Below are 22402 nucleotides of genomic sequence, written 5' to 3' on the forward strand. Positions count from 1 at the left end.
AAAGAATCTGCTCATTTCCTTATTAGTCAAAAGTGTCCTTGAGGTCAATGACTAAATATCTGCTTTTCTATTTACCGCTGTGTGTGTTAACATGGTTAGATACAACCCAACTTCATTCTCTTTAACCCGGCAAAATAAATTCAAGTTAACTGTAATTTGAGCTATCGAACAATATACATTATATTGGAATTTTGCCGGGACCCATGTACAAGCGAAGGGTGATTTTAAAATTATCCTAGTTCGAGCAAAAAAGATCGACTGTACACTAAAGGTCGAATCCAAATGAAAATCATGTTTACCTATTATCACCTAATATGTACAAGATTCGAGTCTTTCAAGTGACTAACCTATGTATCAATAAACAAAAAGAATGTTTCATGTATTAATCTTTATGACATATAGATCCTATATTGTAATAATCTCACATTTTATTCTATTTTAAGCTACAGTAGAACCTAAAACGTCAATATTCTACCATACTGACATCTGTGCTTCTTCCATAATTATCTTTATCAACGTCAGTTTCAGCCAATTTTATTAAGGCTATAGAACAAATTCAAAATATTTATACATAATATGAATATGTGTAGATAGGTATGTAAAAGAAATCTTTTTAGCTTCACATCGGGGAATATGCACTCATTCTTTAGTGGAAATATATTGTGCTTCTAAAGTCATGCAATATTTCCACGGCAGACCTCGATACAAATCTAACAACCTATAATTATCAATATGTTATTTTGATCAATGTTGTTAAAGACCATTGTTTTCATTAATAAACATGAAATAAAATCAGTTGTCTTTGATTTCTGAAAAGGGTACATTTTTGTACCTTGCAAACAGCGCAGTGAAAGTTATAGCACACTCAGCATTTCATTTTGGGTTAATACGAAAAAAACCTCAACATATAAAACATTGACACCACATTTCATCTACATTACAAAACATCAACCAAACAAGAGCTGTCTATAAGACAGCCAGTGCTCGACTATTCGAATCGTTGTCCCAGAAGCAGGAATATTACCCTAATGTTTATTACCTAGTTTCAATCCAGCATCTGCATTAGTTTTAGAGATAGTAACTTGCATGCAAAACTTTAACCAGAAGTTTTCTTAGGCCTAAATGGGGGCAAAATTTGCCAAAAATACATGTCAGAGCTATGGGACTTGATGCAATCAACTTGTTTTTTAATCCCGAAATTTCAATTTACTATCTGCATTTGTTTTACAGAGAGTAACTTGCACGCGAAACTTAAACCAGAAGTTCAAAAGTGGTATAATTTGCCAAAAAATACATGTCAGAGTTATGGAACTTGACCAGTGAGGTTGGTAATTGATCTAGAAAAAAAAATAAGTTTCAAATGTATACGCCTTTAAGTAATAGCTATATGTACCTGCACGCAAAACTTTAACCAGGATTTTTTAAGTCCAAAAGGGGGCATGATTTGATCCAAATTCATGTCAGAGTTATTGGAATTCATGCTATCAACTAGTTTTATAACACCGGAGACACATGTAAAGTTTCATTTCAATATCTGCATTAAAAACTTTAATCAGAATTTTCTAAATCCAAAAGGGGGCAAAAATGTGCCCAAAGTACATGTCAGAGTTATGGGTCTTGTCCGAGTGGGGTTGGTAATTGATCTAGAAAAAAAAGTTTCAAAGCTATATGCCTTTAAATAATAGCCATGCGTACTTGATTGCAAAAACTTTAACCAAGATGTGACGCCGACGCCGATGCCAGGGTGAGTAGAATAGCTAATAAAATACCAAAAAGAAACATTGATTTGAACAATTATAGCGATTTGACTGACACAGAACAGTATTAGTTTGATGGGTTTTTTTTTTTTTCATGGCAATAGAAGATGTTCAAACGAAAAGAACAAATCAATTAAAACACAAACTTGAAAAAAATACAGACTTGAAAAGGGGGGACTGAAAGGTGCATTAAACTGGAACTGGAACGGTAACTTAGTTTTACTCTATGTGTTTAATATTTGAGTACTAAGGCAAAGTTATGTTATGTAATCATAACTAATGTTTAAAATATGTGTACTTACACAAGGTCACCTAATGTTTTGAATGTTTCACTCTGACCCTTGGCAAATCGTAAGCTGCCTTCTCTCTCCTTGTGTATATTGTACTCGAGAATTTTATCACAGATGTGAGGGTCATGCAATGTTTCTATAAGTCTTAGTTCCCTGAAATATAACACAAGTTTTAACCTGCCATCTCTAACGTTTGTTTTTCAAAACTGTTGTTATACTGCATGTCGGCTGGATTTATTTGCAAACTAGAGTTGAAAATGAAAATATAATAATAATAATTCTTAGTAGTGTACGTGCTATTTTGAAATCAGTAATATTTGCAGGGGACTACATTTTATGGATTTCACGGTTCAGTCCATCCACAAAATTTAAATCCCAACAAAACAAATATATTCTCAATCATTTTATGTTCAAATTAATGGTCCCAGGAAACTGCTGTTTTGACGAAAACCACTAAATTTCATGCACATAACATAAAATGATTTACAGTATACCCTTAATGTGGACACTTTGTGATGTCTTGCTCCCATCACAACAAATCGTCTTTACACCTAAACCATCCAAGACTACACAAGAACTATTAATCAATTATTTAATCAAAACTACCAAATCTATCTATGAGCCGTGCCATGGGAAAACCAACAAAGTGGCATCCGTGCAGTCTGGTCAGGATCCATGCTGTTCGGTTTCAAAGCCTATTGCAATTAGAGAAACCGTTAGCGAACAGCATGGATCCTGACCAGAATACGCGGATGCCACTATGTTGGTTTTCCCATTGCAATTCTGCTATAACTCTGGAACCTATAATGGGATCTGGCCAGTTCAAGAAAGGAACCAAGATTTTATGGTTATACAAGTTGTGTGCAAGTTTGGTTAAAATAAAATCATAAATGAAACCAATATCGTGCAGACAAGGAATTGTTTACGCACGGACGGACGACGGGTGATCGCAAAAGCTCACCTTGTCACTATGTGACAGGTGAGTTAAAAAAAGTGTGTGAACTTCATTTTTTAATAAAACTGATTTCAAAAAAAAAAAAAAATTGATATTGGTCAAGTTTTCTTTACGCATGTTACGGGAATCTGTGGAAAATTTTTGCATTCGGAAAAGTATACCTACAATGTAGATTTAATGAAAATTCTTGGAACTTTAAATTTACATGTTGCTTTCAATTCAGTTAAATAAAATTTATAGGTCCGTATAGTAACTTTTGAGATATTTGCTTATGATTACAGAGATCAGCAATTTCAGGCTGATTTTATGACCTAATTCAATTTTTCACGTCATATCTAATCTCTAGAATGACTGGAACATTGTCAGTTTTATTAATTAGTACAAATGTTACCATTTATTCATGATTTGAATTATTTGATGTGTTATGGATAAACGATATTATGCCATAATTTCTAGCTTTCTAAATGTGCAGAACTACCTTAACAGATAATGACCGTAACAGATAATGCCTTCGGTACCGCTGTTACATGACTGAAATACTGTTGAAAAACGGCGTTAAACCCAAAACAAACAAAATGACTTAGGTTAAATTTCAATCAATTCGTCAATAAGCTATCCAAAAATACTGAATGGACAACTTGATTATTCTAAATCATTTATCCATATGAATAAACTTCTTACGCTGTGTTGTATTTAATTTTCTTTTTCTTTTGTCCAGTGCCAGTTACTAGAACTTCTTTGTTCTTTCCAGTCTCTTCTAGTCTGTCTTTCAGTTCTGTGGCCAAATATTTGCAAACTAAAACAAAAAGAGCTGATTTATAATTAAGAGACAATCTTGTATGACTTTCTTGTTTTTAACTAATAATTTTGCAGTTTTTCAGTAATAAGCAAAAGTAAGATATTGCAGAAATTTCTCACCTGGCACGCAAGTCTTACTGAGAAAAACAACGTCAATTAATTTTCATTGATAAGCAAATGTATATAAAAAGATGTTGCAGAAATTTCCTATTATGCAAATCATACTGACAAAAACATACATCTTTTGAAATTAAATACTTCTGATGAAATGTTTATCAAAGTTCTATTATGCTCCCTGAACAAATTTCACTTTTCAGTTTCATAAAATTATTACATGTACATTTTAATGCAATATCACAAAATTTTACTAATGACTGTCTACAAACATGTAATGCATTGCATGGCATCATACAGATGCTTTAATTCCAATTCTCTTCCAAAAGTTTGGAAACATGACCTACGTCCTTAGAATTTCATTTTTTTGCAAAACTTTCTTCATTATATTTTGTATCAGGATACATTAAATTTTGTAAACAGGGCTTCTATGGTATTGCGTCACTTATTAATAGGGGTGTGCTGATTATTTGCAATGACAACGAATCCTGATTAAATGGTCCATGACATGATTGCCATTTTTAACTGAATTTTTCATAGTTGATATACTGACGCCCTAATAATGCTCAAAAAAGAAGCTTAATCTAGTGCATGTACCATTGCAATTCTTTATATTAATGTGATTGAAGAATAATTTCTAATTGGACATAATTGTGACAATTAATAACGTCTTGGTCTTTTGTTCAAAATGACAAAATAGCTGGAATTATATTATTGACCGATTTTACTATATCATTTTTCCCAAAACGAAAAGCTTTGTTTTTATATGGTTTTGGCCAAGAACATTTTTATCATGATTAAAGGGAAAGGCAACATTGTTCTTATGTTAATTTCCTCAGCTGGGAATTCTTCCGTGGCCGAATGGTTAAGGTCGCTAACTTCAAATCACTTGCCCCTCATCGATGTGGGTTCGAGCCTCACTCGGGGGGTTGAATTCTTCATGTGAGGAAGCCATCCAGCTGGCGTACGGAAGGTCGGTGGTTCTACCCAGGTGCCCGCTCGTGATGAAATAATGCACGGAGGGGCACCGGGGTCTTCCTCCACCATTAAAGCTGGAAAGTCGCCATATCACCTATCATGTGTCGGTGCGACGTTACATCCAAAAAAAAAAAATCATTTACAAAAGTGAAAAAAAATCAAAATCGGAGTAAAAAATGAGAAAGGTATGAGCATTTAAATATTTGGTCAAATTGATGGCCATTTTCTTTCCATGGCAACAAAAAAAATGGCGGATTTATTAAAATTTTAGAGACACGTTTGAACTACTACTAATTTCTATAAATAATTTCTCTACCTTTTTCTAGCTATAATTAAAGAAATTTTCGTGTTTTACTACTTACACTCAAGAAACATATCAAATGATCTTTTTAAAAGGTTATTTGCTAAATAAAGAAATTAGCAGTGAATTCAAATGGCTGCCTCTATGATCAGCCATTTTAATTTAAAATTGCCATATCTTTTTCAGTAATGTATTATGAAAGGTTCGAGGGTGGCTTGCATATATAATTAACTTATTGTCAGGCTTCCCTTGCCCTTTAATCAAATAACATACATTCTGGACATTCTGAACGATGTCCCATGTTACTTATTGATTAAAACGTAATTTAATGGACAAAACATAACATATTTCATGAAGTTTTACTGATGTTTTGATATTTCCAAGAAAGTTAAACCCTTCTAAAGAATATTATTGTCTCTATTTTCAATTTAGGTCTGAATAATGCCACAGGACGGGAGACGCTCAAAATCACCTCAGTCAAAAACTGACATGGTGGTCAAAGTCACCTAAGCAGAAATAAAAAGTGTTCATAATCCCCTCAATGGATAGTCAAAACCCCTTGGCAAAAACGATATGTTGGTCAAAATCACATTCAGAAAAATGATGAGTAGTCAAAATCTCCTCAATCCTCAATATGATAATAATCACCTTTACTCAAACAATTCATTTCTCTTTGATCTTTGTCATTTTGAAGAAAGATGTTTTGTTGAGTAGGGGACTATTAGGAAATAGCAGTTACTTTGAGTAGGGAAAAGAGTACATTTTCACAATAAAGTAGACCTTAAAACATCAATGGCCAAGGTGAGAGTAGTCGGAAGCATTATAACTTTTATAAAGAAAAATTAAAAGACAAACAAATATATATTTCTATATCATTTAATGCAAGCCATCCTTTTACTATTCATTTTCATAGAGTTTGGTAAAATATAACAGTTTTTATTGTTTTTTCATGATGATATTCCATTGCATTTTCTCCATTTTATTTTCTAAAGAAATTGTACTTATATATAACTATCACCATTCTTTTAAAAGAACAAGCATAAACCATTATATTCTACTCTAATTAATTAAGGAATGATAAAAGATGTAACAAATAGCTGTCAGTAAAAAATATTGATTTAATAGACAAAGATAAATCATGTGTAAAGTTATTTAATACTAGTAGCTATTCTGATTTCTTTGAATTTGCTGTTGGCCTACGTCAAGGGGAGGTAATGTCTCCTATCTTAATTCCTCTTTTTATAGATTACTTTGAGCTGTTTTTGCAACAAGACATTCATACTGGTCTGACTATAAATGACATATGAGCCGTGCCATGAGAAAACCAACATAGTGGGTGTGCGACCAGCATGGATCCAGACCAGCCTGCGCATCCGCGCAGTCTGGTCAGGATCCATGCTGTTCGCTAACAGTTTCTTCAATTCCAATAGGCTTTAAAAGCGAACAGCATGGAGCCTGACCAGACTGCGCGGATGCGCAGGCTGGTCTGGATCCATGCTGGTCGCAAACCCACTATATTGGTTTTCCCATGGCACGGCTCAATTATGTTATTTGCCGATGATATGGTAATTATTGGGAAATCACCTGATGAAATTTATAAAAGCTGAACACTTTTAGAAGAAAATTGTAAGAAGTGGAGTCTAGATGTTAATGCAGATAAAACCAAAGTTGTTGTGTTTAGAAAAAAAGGGGCGGATTGAAGCAAAGTGAACAATTTTTATATTATACGGTAAATACCTTGAGGTTGTAAATGATTTAAAGTACAACGAAACTGTTTTTAATTACACTGGAAGTTTTACCTTTAATCAAGAACAAATGATTGGAAAGGCGACTAAGCTCTCAATTTGTTATTAGTTAATTGCAATAGATATCAACTTAAGCCAGAAATCTTATGACAACTTTTATGACAATTTTCATTTGTTGGATCAATATAACGCTATGCTGCTGAAATATGGGTTAATAGTAAATCAAAAGAAATAGAAAGAGTCAATCTCAAATTTTGCAAAAAGATACTAAATTTTAAACAAAATACATGTAATGCTGCTGTGAATGGGGCACTTGCACGTTACCCTTTGTATATATCAAGATATGTATTCAAAGCACTGAAAGCGCTGACAGTAAGGGTCTTATTGCAGATCATGGATATCAGTTGGACAAATGAATACACTCAGTAATACCAGCCTATTAAGTACCACCATTAAAATCAGATACATTTCAAAAACTCTTCTTGTTGTTTTGGTTGCATGCCAGATTTCAACAGACTTTCAGTAAGAACCAGAAGAGACTATGAGTTACGATTTGTGACAACTTTCTCACATAAAAGCGTACGTCATTGGAGTGAGTAACAGAGATGAGTTCCACAGAGCTGACGCAGTTGAATGAGATATCAATATCTCATTTGATTCTATGATGACTAACTGTTGAATGTTGACAATTAGTACTGCTGATGCGCAAGACCATGACTATGACATGATCACTCGTAATTACAATCTTACAGAAAAGACAGATAACGACAAAATTAACCATTATACTAACTTTACAATAAAAAAAGATGACTACTCTATAATTAAAATCTGGACAACTTGCTTCCAGTGGTTTGTCAAAATCGTGGAGACACTTCAGAAGAGGAATCCAGGAATATTGTTTTTGAAAGGATTTTTTTACAAAGCTGAAACTTGCAACGAAAAACAGATGACCCATATTGGCGTATTTGTTATATATATTGTATTAATATTGGCTCTTTTTAGTATTTATTCTATCACTAGGGGAAATGTTATATTTTTTTCTAAGTCGGAATTGAAACTGATTCTATTTGAAATCTATTCCACTGATCTGTCTTAGCAATACAGCGTCAGCTATGGAGGCAATGGACAGCAAATTTGAAATTCTACGAATCTGCATTGATACCAGTGCGGAAAAGTCATTAAAATTTCAATTTTTTGAGAAATTCCTGGAAAGTGTTGAGCGGATGTATTGCATATATTTAACATTTTATCATGTGACATTTTCATTTTCAGATAAAAACGAGTAAAACTCCGGGTTCAGGACACTAAATTTTGAGGCAAAAATGACCCAAAATGCACACCTTGCGCGACCTGTACCGCATTATCTGCAGATGACTAACCTAAATCATATGTATATTTTTTCGCAAATTTGAGCTGAATTTGGATGGATGGATAGATGGATGTCCGTTTCTATTTTCTTTGACTTCCGTTACCTCAGGTAAGACCCGGCCGCCTACACGGAGCTAGGAAATTCGATTCAAGCATTCTTTCATTATTTTTACACAATAATTACTCGCAGGAATCCATTTTAAATAACCAGTTGAATATAAAGACCTTTTTTAGAACATCTACCTATTCTATTTAAAACTAAAAACAACGTATGCGAAACTGTCCCCTGTCTCTTAACAAACCAGTTACAACGTACAGATTTCTTAGACTCCCATTTCAGCTGTGAATAAAGTAGGTCTATAAGACATGTCTGTATCAATGCCATGATCCACCGCGCGAATGCTAATCTAAAACTAGCCAGGCTAATGTAGCACAAGTTGGTATTGAATGTTCATAGAAAATTTCTTAATCCTGAAAAGCAAAGAACTTGACTTGCGTATCGTCAATTACCTAACATGTTAAATTTACAACTTTAATGGTTTAAACAATACATACAACTGATAAGCGCAGATAATTCCAGTGGAAACGTTTTATTCCATTTGATTAATTGATAAGCATTGTCCCAAACAGTTCATGCGTGATAGGCATGATTAGATTTGTTGAAGGTCGCTTTCGCGTAGGAAGACATTTTTTTTCTAAATTCTGTAATTACAATATTTTAACAGCGAATTATCATTTATCCATTTTCCAGATGATATCGCAAATGCTTACCGCTGTTTTTTTTTTTTTTGTTAACCAAGGAATACTTTTTTTATGCGAATTTAGCAGTTCAAATCTAAAGGCTTTCATCGAGCGTTTTTTTTATTTAGCTTAACTAAAGCAAGTGTTTCTGACGAAACCCTTGCTAAAAATCATTAATTACTGGTTTAAATTGTTAGAGACTGATAATGTTATTTTAAGAGAAGTTTATAACATTGCATTTGCAGATTGTAGTCTTGGAAAGAAAATTGGCTGTCAAATATTAAAAGTTTACTTTGTAACTACGGCTTTAATTATGTGTGGGAATATCCCGAATCTGTAAACGATTAAGTTTTTGTACCTTTATTTAAGAAAAGAGTTAAAGACTGTTTTATACAAAACTGGTATAATTAGAATTTGAATTTATATAACCATGTTAAAGATTCGTTTATATAATTATATAAGAGTTACCTTGATTTACTGCAAAGTAATCTAAGAATATTTCTTACTAAAATTAGAGTATTATTTCACTCGCTACATGTTCAAACTGTCAGATATGGTGTAAATAGAACTGTGTTAGAGATGATACTGTACATACTGTATTCTCCATGATGCTGAGGATGAGTATCATTTTATTTCAATAATGTCCCTGTTACACTGATATGAGAAAAAGTACATAAAACTATGTTATTACATAAGACCCGGTATAATTAAATTTATTAAGATGTTAAAGACAGAAAATAGAAATATGTTAATTAATCCATGTCCATATATTAGAACCGCATTGCCACACAGATTGTCTTCATCAGCAATAAATACAGAATAATTCATCCTCTGTATCTGTTAAATGTGAACATCCTGTTAACTTCGATCGTTGTGATTTATTAATTGTTAATTGGGTGGCGGTGGTCTAGTGGTTAAGGTGTCAGTCGCTCAACCTAGGGGTCGTCGGTTCGAGCCCTATTTGGGTCACGACCATGACTTCTCATACACCAGTACTGGCTTTTCCGGGAAGCGGACTAGAGAGTGGTTCAAATAAGTTTAAAGCTTTCATCACAATCGAGCAAAAATATATTAGTATAAACTAAACTTATGTCAGTGTAAATTTAACGATCTACATATGCACATGTACATATTTATTATGCCCCTTTGTGTATTTTCATTTATTTCGTAATGATAGAGGACGATTACGGGATATTGCCAACTGACAAAAATCAAGATACCTAGTTTACGTAAGTGAATATGTGAATGGCAGTAACGGACACCAACAGGCAGTTTAGTCTTGGTAAGGTACTGCAGTGGATAACACGCAGTTTTGTCATTTGCCAAATAATAACTGAAGAAGTGACATTTTTTTAAAGATTTCGAGATAAATAAGTGGATATGTGGTTGGCAGAAATATGCACCAAAGATTCAGCATAGAGATCCGCAACAGCATATAACATCTCTGAAGGTGAATTACTTTAGGACAAAAAATAGTCTTGTTTCTGGTCAATTATCGCAAGAGTGCAAGTCTATCTCAGGAGAGCAATTTTTACAAGAAGCTCAGCTCCATGTTCCATGGTATCTTTGCTTCAGAACAACGGTCATTAGAGAGAAGACACTTCATCAAAATAATTATAGATTAGCAATTGCGAGGAGTGCTATGTCTCATAATATTACACTTGGACCCAACAAAACAGTTACCATCCTAGCATGCACCGATAAAGGAATGAATTATCCTGATACAACATTCATGCTACAGGAAACTGAAGATGCTTCCATTCCTGCATACATAGATGTTACACCCGGACTTGTTAAATTCAATCGCAACAATAATAACACCTTCTTTAATATCACTTTAACCAACTTAACAACAAACTCTGCTGTTATATCTCCCAAGGAAATCTTATGAGAACTGCAACCAGTGGAAGTAACAGATAATGTGATAGACAGGATAGAAGAAGAAGAGCTTGAAAAGAAAAGGAGGCAATTAGTCGAAGACTTGCTTATTGATAAAGATCATATACTGGAATCTTACCAGCTACGTCAAGCGAAAGAACTTCTAAACAAACACAGGAATATCTTCTCTACAACTGATAATGATATAGGACTTTGCAACAACATTAAACATCGCATTGATTTACTTGATGAAATTAAATTCAAACAGAAACACCGGCGCATACCGCCATCCATGGCTGAGGAAGTTAGACAACAAATTCAGTAACTTTTAGCTTGTGGTATTATTCGTCCATAAAAATCATCCTTTGCTTCTAAGGTGGTATTAGTTCGGAAGAAAAATGGAAAGCTTCGTCTTTGTATAAATTACTGATAGCTGAATGACAGAACAGTTAAAGATTCCTGTGCACTTCCCAGGATAGAAGAAATGTTTGATTGTCTACATGGTGCAAATATTTTTAGTACAATAGATCAAAAGTCTGGATATAATCAGGTGGAAACAGAGGAGACCCACAAAGAAAGAACAGGATTTACAGCGGGACCATTAGGAGTCTCGGAGTTCAATCGCATGTCGTTTGGTTTAACGAACAGCCCGGCAGAGACTAATGGAAGACTGCTTAGGAGATTTGAACATGAACATTTTGCTTTGCCTATCTCGACTTGATATTTTTAGCAATACATTTACAGAGCATTTCGAACGTTAAGAGCTTGTCATTCAACGCTTTAAGTTTTGCAATCTGAAACTGGCACCAGAAAAATGCCACATCTTCACACAGGGAATCTATTTTTTGGGACATGTGGTCAGAAATGAAGGAATAGAGACAGACCCAGCTAAAACAGACAAAATAAAGAACTGGCCCACCCCAAATAATCCAGATGAATTGCATTCATTCTTGTCTCTAGCAGGACTAAACAGGAGATTTATCAAGGATTTTAGTAAAATCACAAGACCTCTCACCCAGCTGATTCCTCACCCGACATCGAAAAAGAAATCGAAGAAGAAATCAGAAACAGAATGAAAGAGGACCGACAGAGAACAGAAGATCTTCGAAGATTTGAAAGTTATTTTAACTTCCCCTCCAGTACTAGGTTATCCTGATTTTATGAAGCCATACGAGTTACATATTGACGCTTCTTCACATGTATTGGAACCTGTGCTCTACCAACAGCAAAATGAATTCAAGAAAGTGATCGCCTAAGCCAGTAGATCATTGTCAGCATCTGAAAAGCACTATTCAGCTTATAAGCTCTGAGATGGGCTATAATTGAAAAGTTTTCAGATTATCTGATAAAGAACTATTGTGTAGTCTTCTTCTTTTTTTGTTGGTTTTTACGTCGCACCGACACATGATAGGTCATATGGCGACTTTCCAGCTTTAATGGTGGAGGAAGACCCCAGGTGCCCCTCCGTGCATTATTTCATCATGAACGGGCACCTGGGTAGAACCATCGACCTTCCGTAAGCCAGCTGGATGGCTTCCTCACATGAAGAATTCAACGCCCCGAGCGAGGCTTGAATCCACATCGATGAGGGGCAAGTGATTTGAAGTCAGCGACCTTAACCACTCGGCCACGGAGGACCCTGTGTAGTCTTCACCGACAATAATCCATTAACGTATGTGTTGTCTACAGGAAAATTGGAAGCAACAGGCTAAAGATGGGCAGCAGCCCTTGGAGAATACAACAATTTTGACCTGTTCTACACAGGCCCGGAGTTAAAAAAGTACATATGCTGATATAATGAGTCGTTATCTTCATGAAAAACTTAAGCAGAATAATGAAGAAAGGATTGAAATTGATAAAGAAGTCATAAAGCTGTTTACAGTAACATTACCGTGCCATTTTATGAGACACTTCCGGTCATGAATATAAACATAGTTGATGTCACCAAAGAACTAGGACAACCTATGGCGCAGATAGAAATGCGAGAAATTCCTAGAGCGTAACGACAAGATCCTATCATTGAAAAATGGAGACGAGCAGTTATAAATAAACAAAGATGAGGAAGGAACTTCAACAAAGTAGATCTCACTTTTAAAAGAACTTTTAATCACCTGAAAATGAAAAGAGCGAGGCATGTTGTTTAGATATTGAGGAAAATGGAAGGAAGATAGAGCTGTTGGTCAAACCAAATATTTACAAGAAAGATATACTAAAAGGTCTAAATAATTATGCGGGACACCCTGATAAAAAAAGGACATTGAAACTTATTAGAGAAAGGTTTTTTTGGCCAAACATGGAATCTGGTGTGGACCGTTGTGTCGCAGGTTTTGACAGATGTTTATGTAGAAAATCTGGCACAAATGAGAGAGTGCCTTGTCGGGAATCGATAACATATTTATAGCGCATTTATGTAACGTGACGTACCGCGCTTACGTTGACGTCATTTCCGACGTAAGGTTGTTTTGTAGTTACACATAACACATATAATAAAGGTCGAATCGGGAAACCACAACGCAGTTTGTTTCTTCACTATACATCCCCACCTTGTTGGTGCCGTGAGAAATTCTACAATCATTACGATGAATCTACAAAAGCTTATTTCTATTAGAGAGGGCCAGCGTCGTCTTATTTCTATACAACTGGAAAAATTAAACAACGAGTTGTCACAGTCGGAGAAGACAGCCCTGCTCGAAATCATGGAGGAGAAGGCAGAGATCATCAAGAATCTGAACGAGAAGATTGTAAATCATCCAAATGTTGATGATTTGGAAACAGAACTGGTAGAAAGTGATGAATATTCCATTGACTTACGTTTGAAACTACGGAAACTGAAGGAGGACATTACGAAGTCTAGTAACACTAATAACGGCAGTGTGATCCGTGATTCGCAGGATTTTAACAGTAGTGCTAGAACTGTATCAGGTGAGAACGTTTCTCATTCTAGTAGATCTATTTATAGAGTACAATCTGATAATTCGTCATTTCATAGACTACCTAAACTGAGCTTACCGACGTTTGATGGAAATGTCGCACAATGGCAATCATTTTGGGACTCGTATGAGGCTGCTGTACATTTGAACCAAACTCTGTCTGATGTCCAAAAGTTTAACTACTTTACGTTCCTTACTGCAAGACACTGCATCTACCGCCATAGCAGGTTTTCCACTGACTAACGCAAATTATCAGAATGCTATAGATTTGTTACAAGAAAGATTCGGACAATCTCACAAGATAATAGATACTTACATGTAGTCGCTTCTAGATTTGCCGATTCCAGACAACAGCGTGGCGAGTCTACGCAGATTTCATGACAAAATGGAGAATTACATCCGGGGATTAGAATCTTTAGTGAGATTTACTTGTACCTATAATCATGAAAAAACTTCCTACCGAATTACGACGGAATTTAGCGCGAGAACATGGAAACGCACGATGGCAACTGCAAGCTTTGAGAGCAGCTATAGCCAGAGAAATTAACATTTTAGAAGTGAGTCAGACCGACGACAATAGAGAACCACACGTGCCAACGGCGTTCTTATTCACTGGAACCGGAAAGAAAAAACACATAAAGAATCATCCGCACACAACTAACAGTAATAACAATAAATCAAAGAAACTGTGTCTATTCTGTGGTGATCAACATACGTCCCTAAACTGTGAAAAAGTGAAAACCCTTCAAGAAAGACTTACTATTGTAAAATCTAAACGCCTATGTTACAACTGCCTGGGAAAACACCAAGTTTCGGATTGCCGTTCCAAATTCCGGTGCAGGAACTGTCAGCGAAAACACCACTCCAGTATTTGTGACCAACCATCATCTGTGCCAGGTTTGAATCCAAGTGCATCGCCGTTCGTGAGTTCTACTTCCGGTCCAACGGGAACGCCGGGAGCCGCTATTCAACTCCATTCAACTACACATTAAAGGTCGAGAGTTCTGCTCAAGACTGCAGTCGCTCAAGTAAGTTCGCAAGAAGATATTACAACTGCTACAAACATATTATTAGATGAAGGCGCGCAGAGGTCTTTTATTACAGAAGAGCTTGCTGAGAAACTGAAATTAAAACACATAACACATATAGTAAAGGTCGAATCTGGAAACCACAACGCAGTTTGTTTCTTCACTATACATCCCCACATTGTTGGTACACGCCTCTTGTGAAAGTCACAACAACTTACCCACTTGAGTTAGTATGCTGCGACTTTCTTACCTTTGAACCATCCAAAGGAGGATTTGGTAACATTTTGGTGATAACGGACCATTACACCAAATACGCATTGGCTATGCCGACAAGGAATCTGACCGCAAGAACAACAGCTTAAGCTCTACACAATAACTTCATTCTCAACTACGGAATACCAACTAGACTCCATTCCAATCAAGGACCAAATTTCGAGTCTGACTTGATCAAAGAACTCTGCAAGCTAACAAACATTAAGAAATCTCATACATCTATTAAGGTAACATCAAGGTAACGCCGGACCAGAGCGATTCAATAGCAGTCTTTAAAAATGTTGAGAACATTGGAGAGGTCCCAGAAATCAGATTGGAAAAAATATATATACTCATTGGTCTACGTTTACAACTCTACACTACATGAAACAACAATAATATCACCATTCAGATTGATATTTGGCCGAAAACTGAAACTCCCCATAGATGCAGTGTTTGATCAGGGTAGAGAAGAGAACGTAACAAACAGAAATGTGACTGGTTACATAAAAGATCTTAGGGGCCGAATGACGAATACCAGGGACATTGTTGTAAAAACATGTTGGTAAAGCTAAAGAAAAGCAAAAGAGGCAATATGATAAGAAAGTCAGAGGAGCTAGATGGCATGATATATTAGTTAAGGTATTGGCACACGGTGAAGGAAAACACAAGAGATGTAAACAAATGTTGATCAGCCTCCCGAAGAAATTCCTGTATTCAAAGTGAGATCACCAAGTGGCAGAGAAAAGATTTTACATAGGAATCATTTGTTCCCGGTGGATTGCCAGGATACATTACAAATGGAAGAAACATATGCCAAAGAGGAGATAAAGATGGATAGAATAGAAAAAGAGATTCATCAAAAAGTAGAGTATGATGGCGACGTCACAGAAGATGACTCAGATGATGAACCGGACTTTGTATTTGTTCCGGAGACAGACAGACGGGGACGCCCTTTAGGTCAAAGTTACTCATCGAGAAGGAAATAGAGCGTGAAGATAAAGAAATAGATCTTAAAGAAGTAAGAGATGAAGTGGAAGTAGTGTCTAGAGAGATCTGCCATCACTAGTAGATTGCATATCAAATGATCGTAGGGATCGTCTTACTACAGATAAAACAGAAGAGAGAGATATGGATTGGAGATCTCAGTCATAGTACATATGAAAGATGATGAAGATAGAGACACAGTTACAGAAATTAATGGGGCTGATGAAACAGTTAAAATGACAGAGGGTATTGAGACTACAAGAGATAACACCATAGAAGAAATACATGAAGCTGTACACAGAGAGAAGTAAGTTTGACTAGAAGAGAATGGAGTAATACACGATATTGATAAAGGTACTACAGAACCAAAACAGATTGTAGTTGATTTAAGTCAAGTGCTGTGATAAAGCCTTTGTTGAAGAAGAAAGGTCTCCCACTTGAACTGCAAAACTATCGCCCAGTGTCAAATTTAACATTCCTCTCCAAAATTCTTGAAAAAGCTGCACTAAATCAAATCAACAAGCATATTGAAGCTAACAATCTCCTCCCAGCTTACCAAAGTGCCTATAGAACATATCATGGGGTTGAAACAGCAATGGTCAAAATGTATAATGATCTTTTGGAAACCATAGATGAAAATCAAATAACAATCGTGGTCATGATCGACTTGAGTGCAGCGTTCGATACCATCGATAACCCGATACTGATTCAAATCCTTCGAGATGACTTTGGTATACATAGCACTCCCTTGAAATGGATAGAATCTTATCTCACGAACAGAACAATGAAAGTTTTAATCGAACAGTCAGCATCTGACACGGAGCCACTAAGGTTTGGTGTCCCGCAGGGTTCTTGTGCCGGACCTGTGATCTTTACCCTGTATATATCGGCTCTTAACCGAGTGGTGCAGAAATATCCAGCTGATCTCTATGGATACGCGGACGACCACAAGATTGCGTTAAAAATTCAAGCGGGAAATTCTCAAAATGAGACAACTGTTCTTCAACAACTCGACAGTTGTCTAAATGAAATCATAAAATGGATGACAACCTTCAAACTGAAAATGAATCAGTCTAAAACTGAAATTATTATGTATGGAACAAGACAACAGTTAGCGAAATTGGACATCACAAGTGTAAACGTTGGTGGGTGTGACGTAAAATGCGTCGATCACGTCAGAGACCTAGGTGTAACTATGACCAATACACTCAACTTTGACCATCACATTCAGAAAAAGTGTCAGATAGCTCATGTGCAGTTACGAAACCTTAGGGCTATACGGAAACATCTCACACAGAAGTCAACTGAATCATTAGTGCATGGATTAGTTCATTCTCACATTGACTTCTGCAACAGTTTATTTACAGAAATTCCAGCCTACCAAATCAATAAACTACAGCGAGTCCAAAATCATGCCGCTAGAGTAGTCAAGAATGCTTCCTATGAAAAACCAAGTACCGAACTTCTGGAAGAATTACACTGGCTTCCAGTTAAGGCTAGAGTCATGTTCAAAGTTTTAGTAATAGTCTTCCGTGTCATCAATGGTACAGCTCCAGTATATCTGAGGGAAATGTTTGTACCTACTCGACAACGATACAGACTTCGCTCACAAAGTGACACTAACTTTAACATCCCTAGACGGCGAACAAAACTAGCAGACAGATCTATGGCGGTCGTTGGTCCCAAATGGTGGAACGATCTGCCTAGCTATCTGAGAAACATTCAGTCTGAAGCCAGCTTTAGATCAAAACTGAAAACATATTTATTTAGGCAGTTTTATGAACAATGAGTGTAGTCTTGTTAAAATACAAAATATTCAGAAGTGGTGTAAAACAGTATTTATATATGTCCAAATCTTTAAATCTAAGTTCTAGAATCCTGTTCATATTTTGTATGTATATATGTTAAATGTGTGTTATGTAATTGTAAAGCGCAATAGAATATTTTATAATTTTTGCGCTATATAAATGCCATGTATTTGTATTATTTGTATATTTGAAAAAGAAAATACGGAAAATAGGACAGGAGAGAAGAGACCAAAGAAGGGACCAAGAAGATTACCCGCAGAACCAGTTAGAATACCCAAAAGAAAAGAAGATGCCTGAAAAATACGAGGATTACCAACTTTACTGCTGTACCCGACAGTATGAACCTCGTTTCCATGCTTTGGAAGTTATGGTCACTTCAGGTACATTAAACAGTATACAGCTAGACGTGTAATTTATGCCATTATGAAATAAGTTTTATTTGATTATTTTGTACAGTATTGTAATAGTTGTATATTTCGCAATTGTCCCACAATATATTAACCATGTGAGTTTATTCTTGTTTTATTTTCAGGTCTATTGTTAAATGTATTTAAGCTGATATAGAGTATTAATTTGAACTACTTGTTTGTTTTCCAACGACTAAATGAAATGAGACATTTCTTTTCAGGGTAGGGAGAAAGATGCTGTCATTAATGGGATCGGTTATCTTTTGTTATTACATGTTGGAACCTGTAATAAGTGTAGTATGACAGTTACATAGTTGTCAGATTACTCGTAGGTGTATGGTAAAGTGTACTGTTATGGTGACAGTATGGACACATTGTAGTGTTTGCTATATATGGAGATATCAGTTGGTGCTAATAGGTATCAAGTCTATTAGATTACATGAAGTCTTATACAGGTTTGTAATGGATTATGTATAATAATGTATTTTGATATTCTGACAGTGTGTACTGTATTGGTATAGTAATGTTTATTGACATTTTGAACGTTTATTACGGGGCGTCATTTTTTAAAGAGGGAAAGTATGTAAGCAGGTTGGATTATTTACTTAATTAAGTACTAGTTATCTCCCTTTGACTATCATGGACACTTCTCCCGCCTTCATCTTTGTTGTAATTGTCACGTGAGATCAGTTCCTAATCAGTTGTAGAAGAGGACGAACATGTTTATTTGGTTCCTCTATTGGATTGTTTCTTGCTGTAATGGTCATATTTGCAGGTTAGAATGGTTTATTCATGTTTTATTTGTTTGAATATAGACTGCAAGCTTCTTTCTGGTGTTTTTTAAGTAATTAAATATTTGGAATACATGTAATTGTACATGTACATAGTTTTCAAGACGGCGGCATTTTTAACTTTCTTACTTTCTATAACCTTATTCTTAAACCTAATTAATACCTATGCAGTAAAAATAAATAATCACAGTCTTTTGTACTTACTTGCACTAGTTGTTTACTCTAATTTGCAGCATAAGAGCACCATCACAGGAGAGTGTGTTTGACAGACAACAGAACAATTGTAAAGACAGTGTTTCTGCTGATTCGATCCACTATCGATATGTAAAATGTTATATTTATTTTATATGATTGTAAAAGGTGATGATGAAGTATGTTGCATACTTTTACAGTAACTATGAATAATACTATGTTGTAAATATATTTATGAAACTGAATGTTTGGTACGGAGTCGAACCTGACCTTTTCCTGAGAATGTTTGTATTTAAATTTGGCGAAATATTCCCTGTCGGAGTATGATATTGACTGTGGAATAATCGTCTCTAAGTCTGTCTGGATTGCCATTGTTTTAGTTCATACTGCCGCTCATGTATCTATAAGCACATAATTATGAAGTGTAATGTATTGTTTATTTTCAGAGTCGCGACTATTTCGATACTTGTCTTATGAATGGTTTCATTTCGGTGTTCCCTGCAGCCACTTGCTATTTGTGAAGTAAAGATAAATAAAATGATGAACTGTAGCAGTGTTGTGGTTCAAGCATACGTGCTATTATTTTAGTCTTAGAAGTTAAAGAACCCAAGAGTAATATACATATTTAATTAATTCAGTGTTTTAGCTTCAAAATGATACCAAAAACAATAAAATCCATTTTAATATCGACCGTCGCACTTTTATTTACAAATAACAGGTCATCCAATTTAAGCACGTGTCGCGCTGTTGTAAGCCGCCGCCATTTTGAAAATGTTCAATCGGTGTGTAAAAACCCGTGAAACTTTTCACATGTACAGGCTTAAACTTTCTTCAACATGATCTCATGCATCAACTATATGTTATTTCTTTATTTTATTATAAATTACTTCAAAATGTATTACAAATACGGCCGATTTCAATAAATGAATCGCCCGGGTGCTGTGGATGAAAACTGCCGCGCACGATCTGAACTGTCGTACAAAATATTGTAAAAAGATCGCCAATATTATCTCAGTGGTTTCGCGAGGAAGAGACTTGAGCGAAGAGTCGCTTTCTACGTCCGAACTTCACTTTATTCCATAATCAAAGCGAAATCAACTTCGCCCGCAAAATTTCAGAAGCGTTAACTTCGCCTACTCGACTGTCAAAAATTCTAATGTGTAAGGCGTCTGTAGTGTTAATCAATAAGCGGGTACAAAATGTAATTATAAAATGGTGACGAAAGTGTGTGTACATGGAACGTAATTATCTTACGGATTCAAGACATTGCGGCAGCGGCAATCAAGTGCTAATTTGAATGTACGTTAATTGGTCGATTAAAAATTACAATCAGGGACTAAAGGTACGGATTTATCGTACTGTGCCGGGCGATCATTTCAACAAATAATTTAAGTAAGTATGCTATTCTTAAACAATACTTGTTTTTCGTTGGGATTTTCGGCGGGTAAACAAACGTCATCATATCACATCAAACTGACTGATCAAATATCGACCAGTTAGCGACCAGATTTAGTGCTGTTTCGTTCCTCATACATACTCTCACTTTTCATTCAGAGTTTGATCTCTAAACAGATAATCTATAAATTTGGTACAGTTGGTATTGTTTTCGAATTGGTTAAACATTGATCAACCAACACCTTTGATAATAACGGAATGTTGGCAAGTGGCGTGATTGACATCTGTCAGCAGCTAATTAATATACGGCGCTCCGCCTACTGCCATATTTCCGTTTGTGGTGGTGAACACTATTAAAAGTCACTAGGATTTTGATTGACAAGGGGCAGAACTTTCAAACTCGAGACGCATCAATTCTCACGGGCTAAGCCGACGCACGGGACATTTTTGTGTAGGTCAAACACGAGTTTTTCTCAATTTTCGCGGGTCAAAATCTGCGGCAGATTGATCTTTTTGAGTCGAAAATAATTACGGTTGAGGGTAAAAAATTACGGTTGCCCTGGTGACCAGAAACAAGACTATTTTTAGGCCTTTTAGCTAGAAACCATTAAATTTATAGTTTGGTTCTCATAATTAAATGCCAATATCATTTTGGCACTGTTTGAACCTAAACAAATTTCTGGTAGCATATAGATCATAATTGTCATCCAATCATAAAATTCCACAAAGAAGACGGAAATCCCCTGATATAATAATGTAGAACAGTAAATTTTCAAATAAGCTGATTACAAAGGACAAAATGAGGAAAACAATCATGTATTTCTTAAATTATTCAAATAAAATGAAAAATGAGTATTTGCTCAAAAAGCTGCTCTCATTCGAAAAAAAAAGCTAAACTGAAAGTAGAAGTTTATGACAAGTATGCAAAATTTTGTAACAGGAAGATAATTTAATTCAACGAGAATAAAATATTGTCATACCTTCACATTTTGACGGCGGGATAACAGGGCCCTTATCTTCTTCTTCTGCATAACAACTAACAATAAAGTTAAAACAAAACAAAGAAATAAGCGATAATATAACTATAGACCTCATCCTTGTCTTGTTGCGCTTGACCCGGTTTGACCTGAACTTCTGGTTTGCGGTTAATCTACGCATTGCATACATATTACAAGAACCAGGAACCGGTACACCTATAGTGCGCAATGAAGGTAATGTGCGAAATGATTCGCAATGGAAGTAAAGTGCCCTTTTATTGCCCTATCTAAAATATGCTGCCGATTGATTAAGGTGTGTAATTGGATTATCAGGATCATCACACTTGTGCCGACTGATTATATCACGCCTTTTTAATTGGTGACATCAAGAAAGAGCGCACATGTTTAATCATGCGTTAAACTAAATTTAGATGTATCAGACTTCTTCGATGTTACAATTAAGGAGAGCCATTATCTCCCGTGTTATTTATACTGTTCGTTAAAGATATTGAAAAATGAATGATTTTGGATGGAATGGCTGCTTTTTGTACTTTTAGCATGTTTAAGTGTTGATTTCTGCTTAACCCGGGGCTTGAGGGCGTGGACGGTAGCATGCATTTCCACTACCGTCCATGAACAGGCTCAATCAAACCGAGCCTGCAACATTTTCGTTTTTGTCGTGTTGAGTGACTTGTGAAGTTTCCACTTTT

General features: G+C 35.6%; 1 protein-coding gene across 1 annotated transcript in view; it reads right to left on the reverse strand.

Annotated features, from left to right (window-relative positions):
* Nucleotides 1-21857, reverse strand: part of LOC123564987 (protein canopy homolog 3-like) — a 41706-nt gene extending 19849 nt beyond the window's left edge. Inside the window, exons 1-3 of the mRNA XM_045358959.2 lie at nucleotides 21696-21857; nucleotides 3684-3798; nucleotides 2060-2200 (exon numbers count right to left, since the gene is read on the reverse strand). Of these exons, the coding sequence (XP_045214894.2) occupies nucleotides 2060-2200; nucleotides 3684-3798; nucleotides 21696-21810 (371 nt within the window). The 5' untranslated portion in view covers nucleotides 21811-21857. The remainder of the gene's footprint in view (nucleotides 1-2059; nucleotides 2201-3683; nucleotides 3799-21695) is intronic.
* Between the last annotated feature and the right edge of the window lie 545 nt (nucleotides 21858-22402).

The sequence above is a fragment of the Mercenaria mercenaria genome, chromosome 2 (assembly GCF_021730395.1).
Source record: "Mercenaria mercenaria strain notata chromosome 2, MADL_Memer_1, whole genome shotgun sequence".
NCBI classification, from domain to species: Eukaryota; Metazoa; Mollusca; class Bivalvia; order Venerida; family Veneridae; genus Mercenaria; species Mercenaria mercenaria.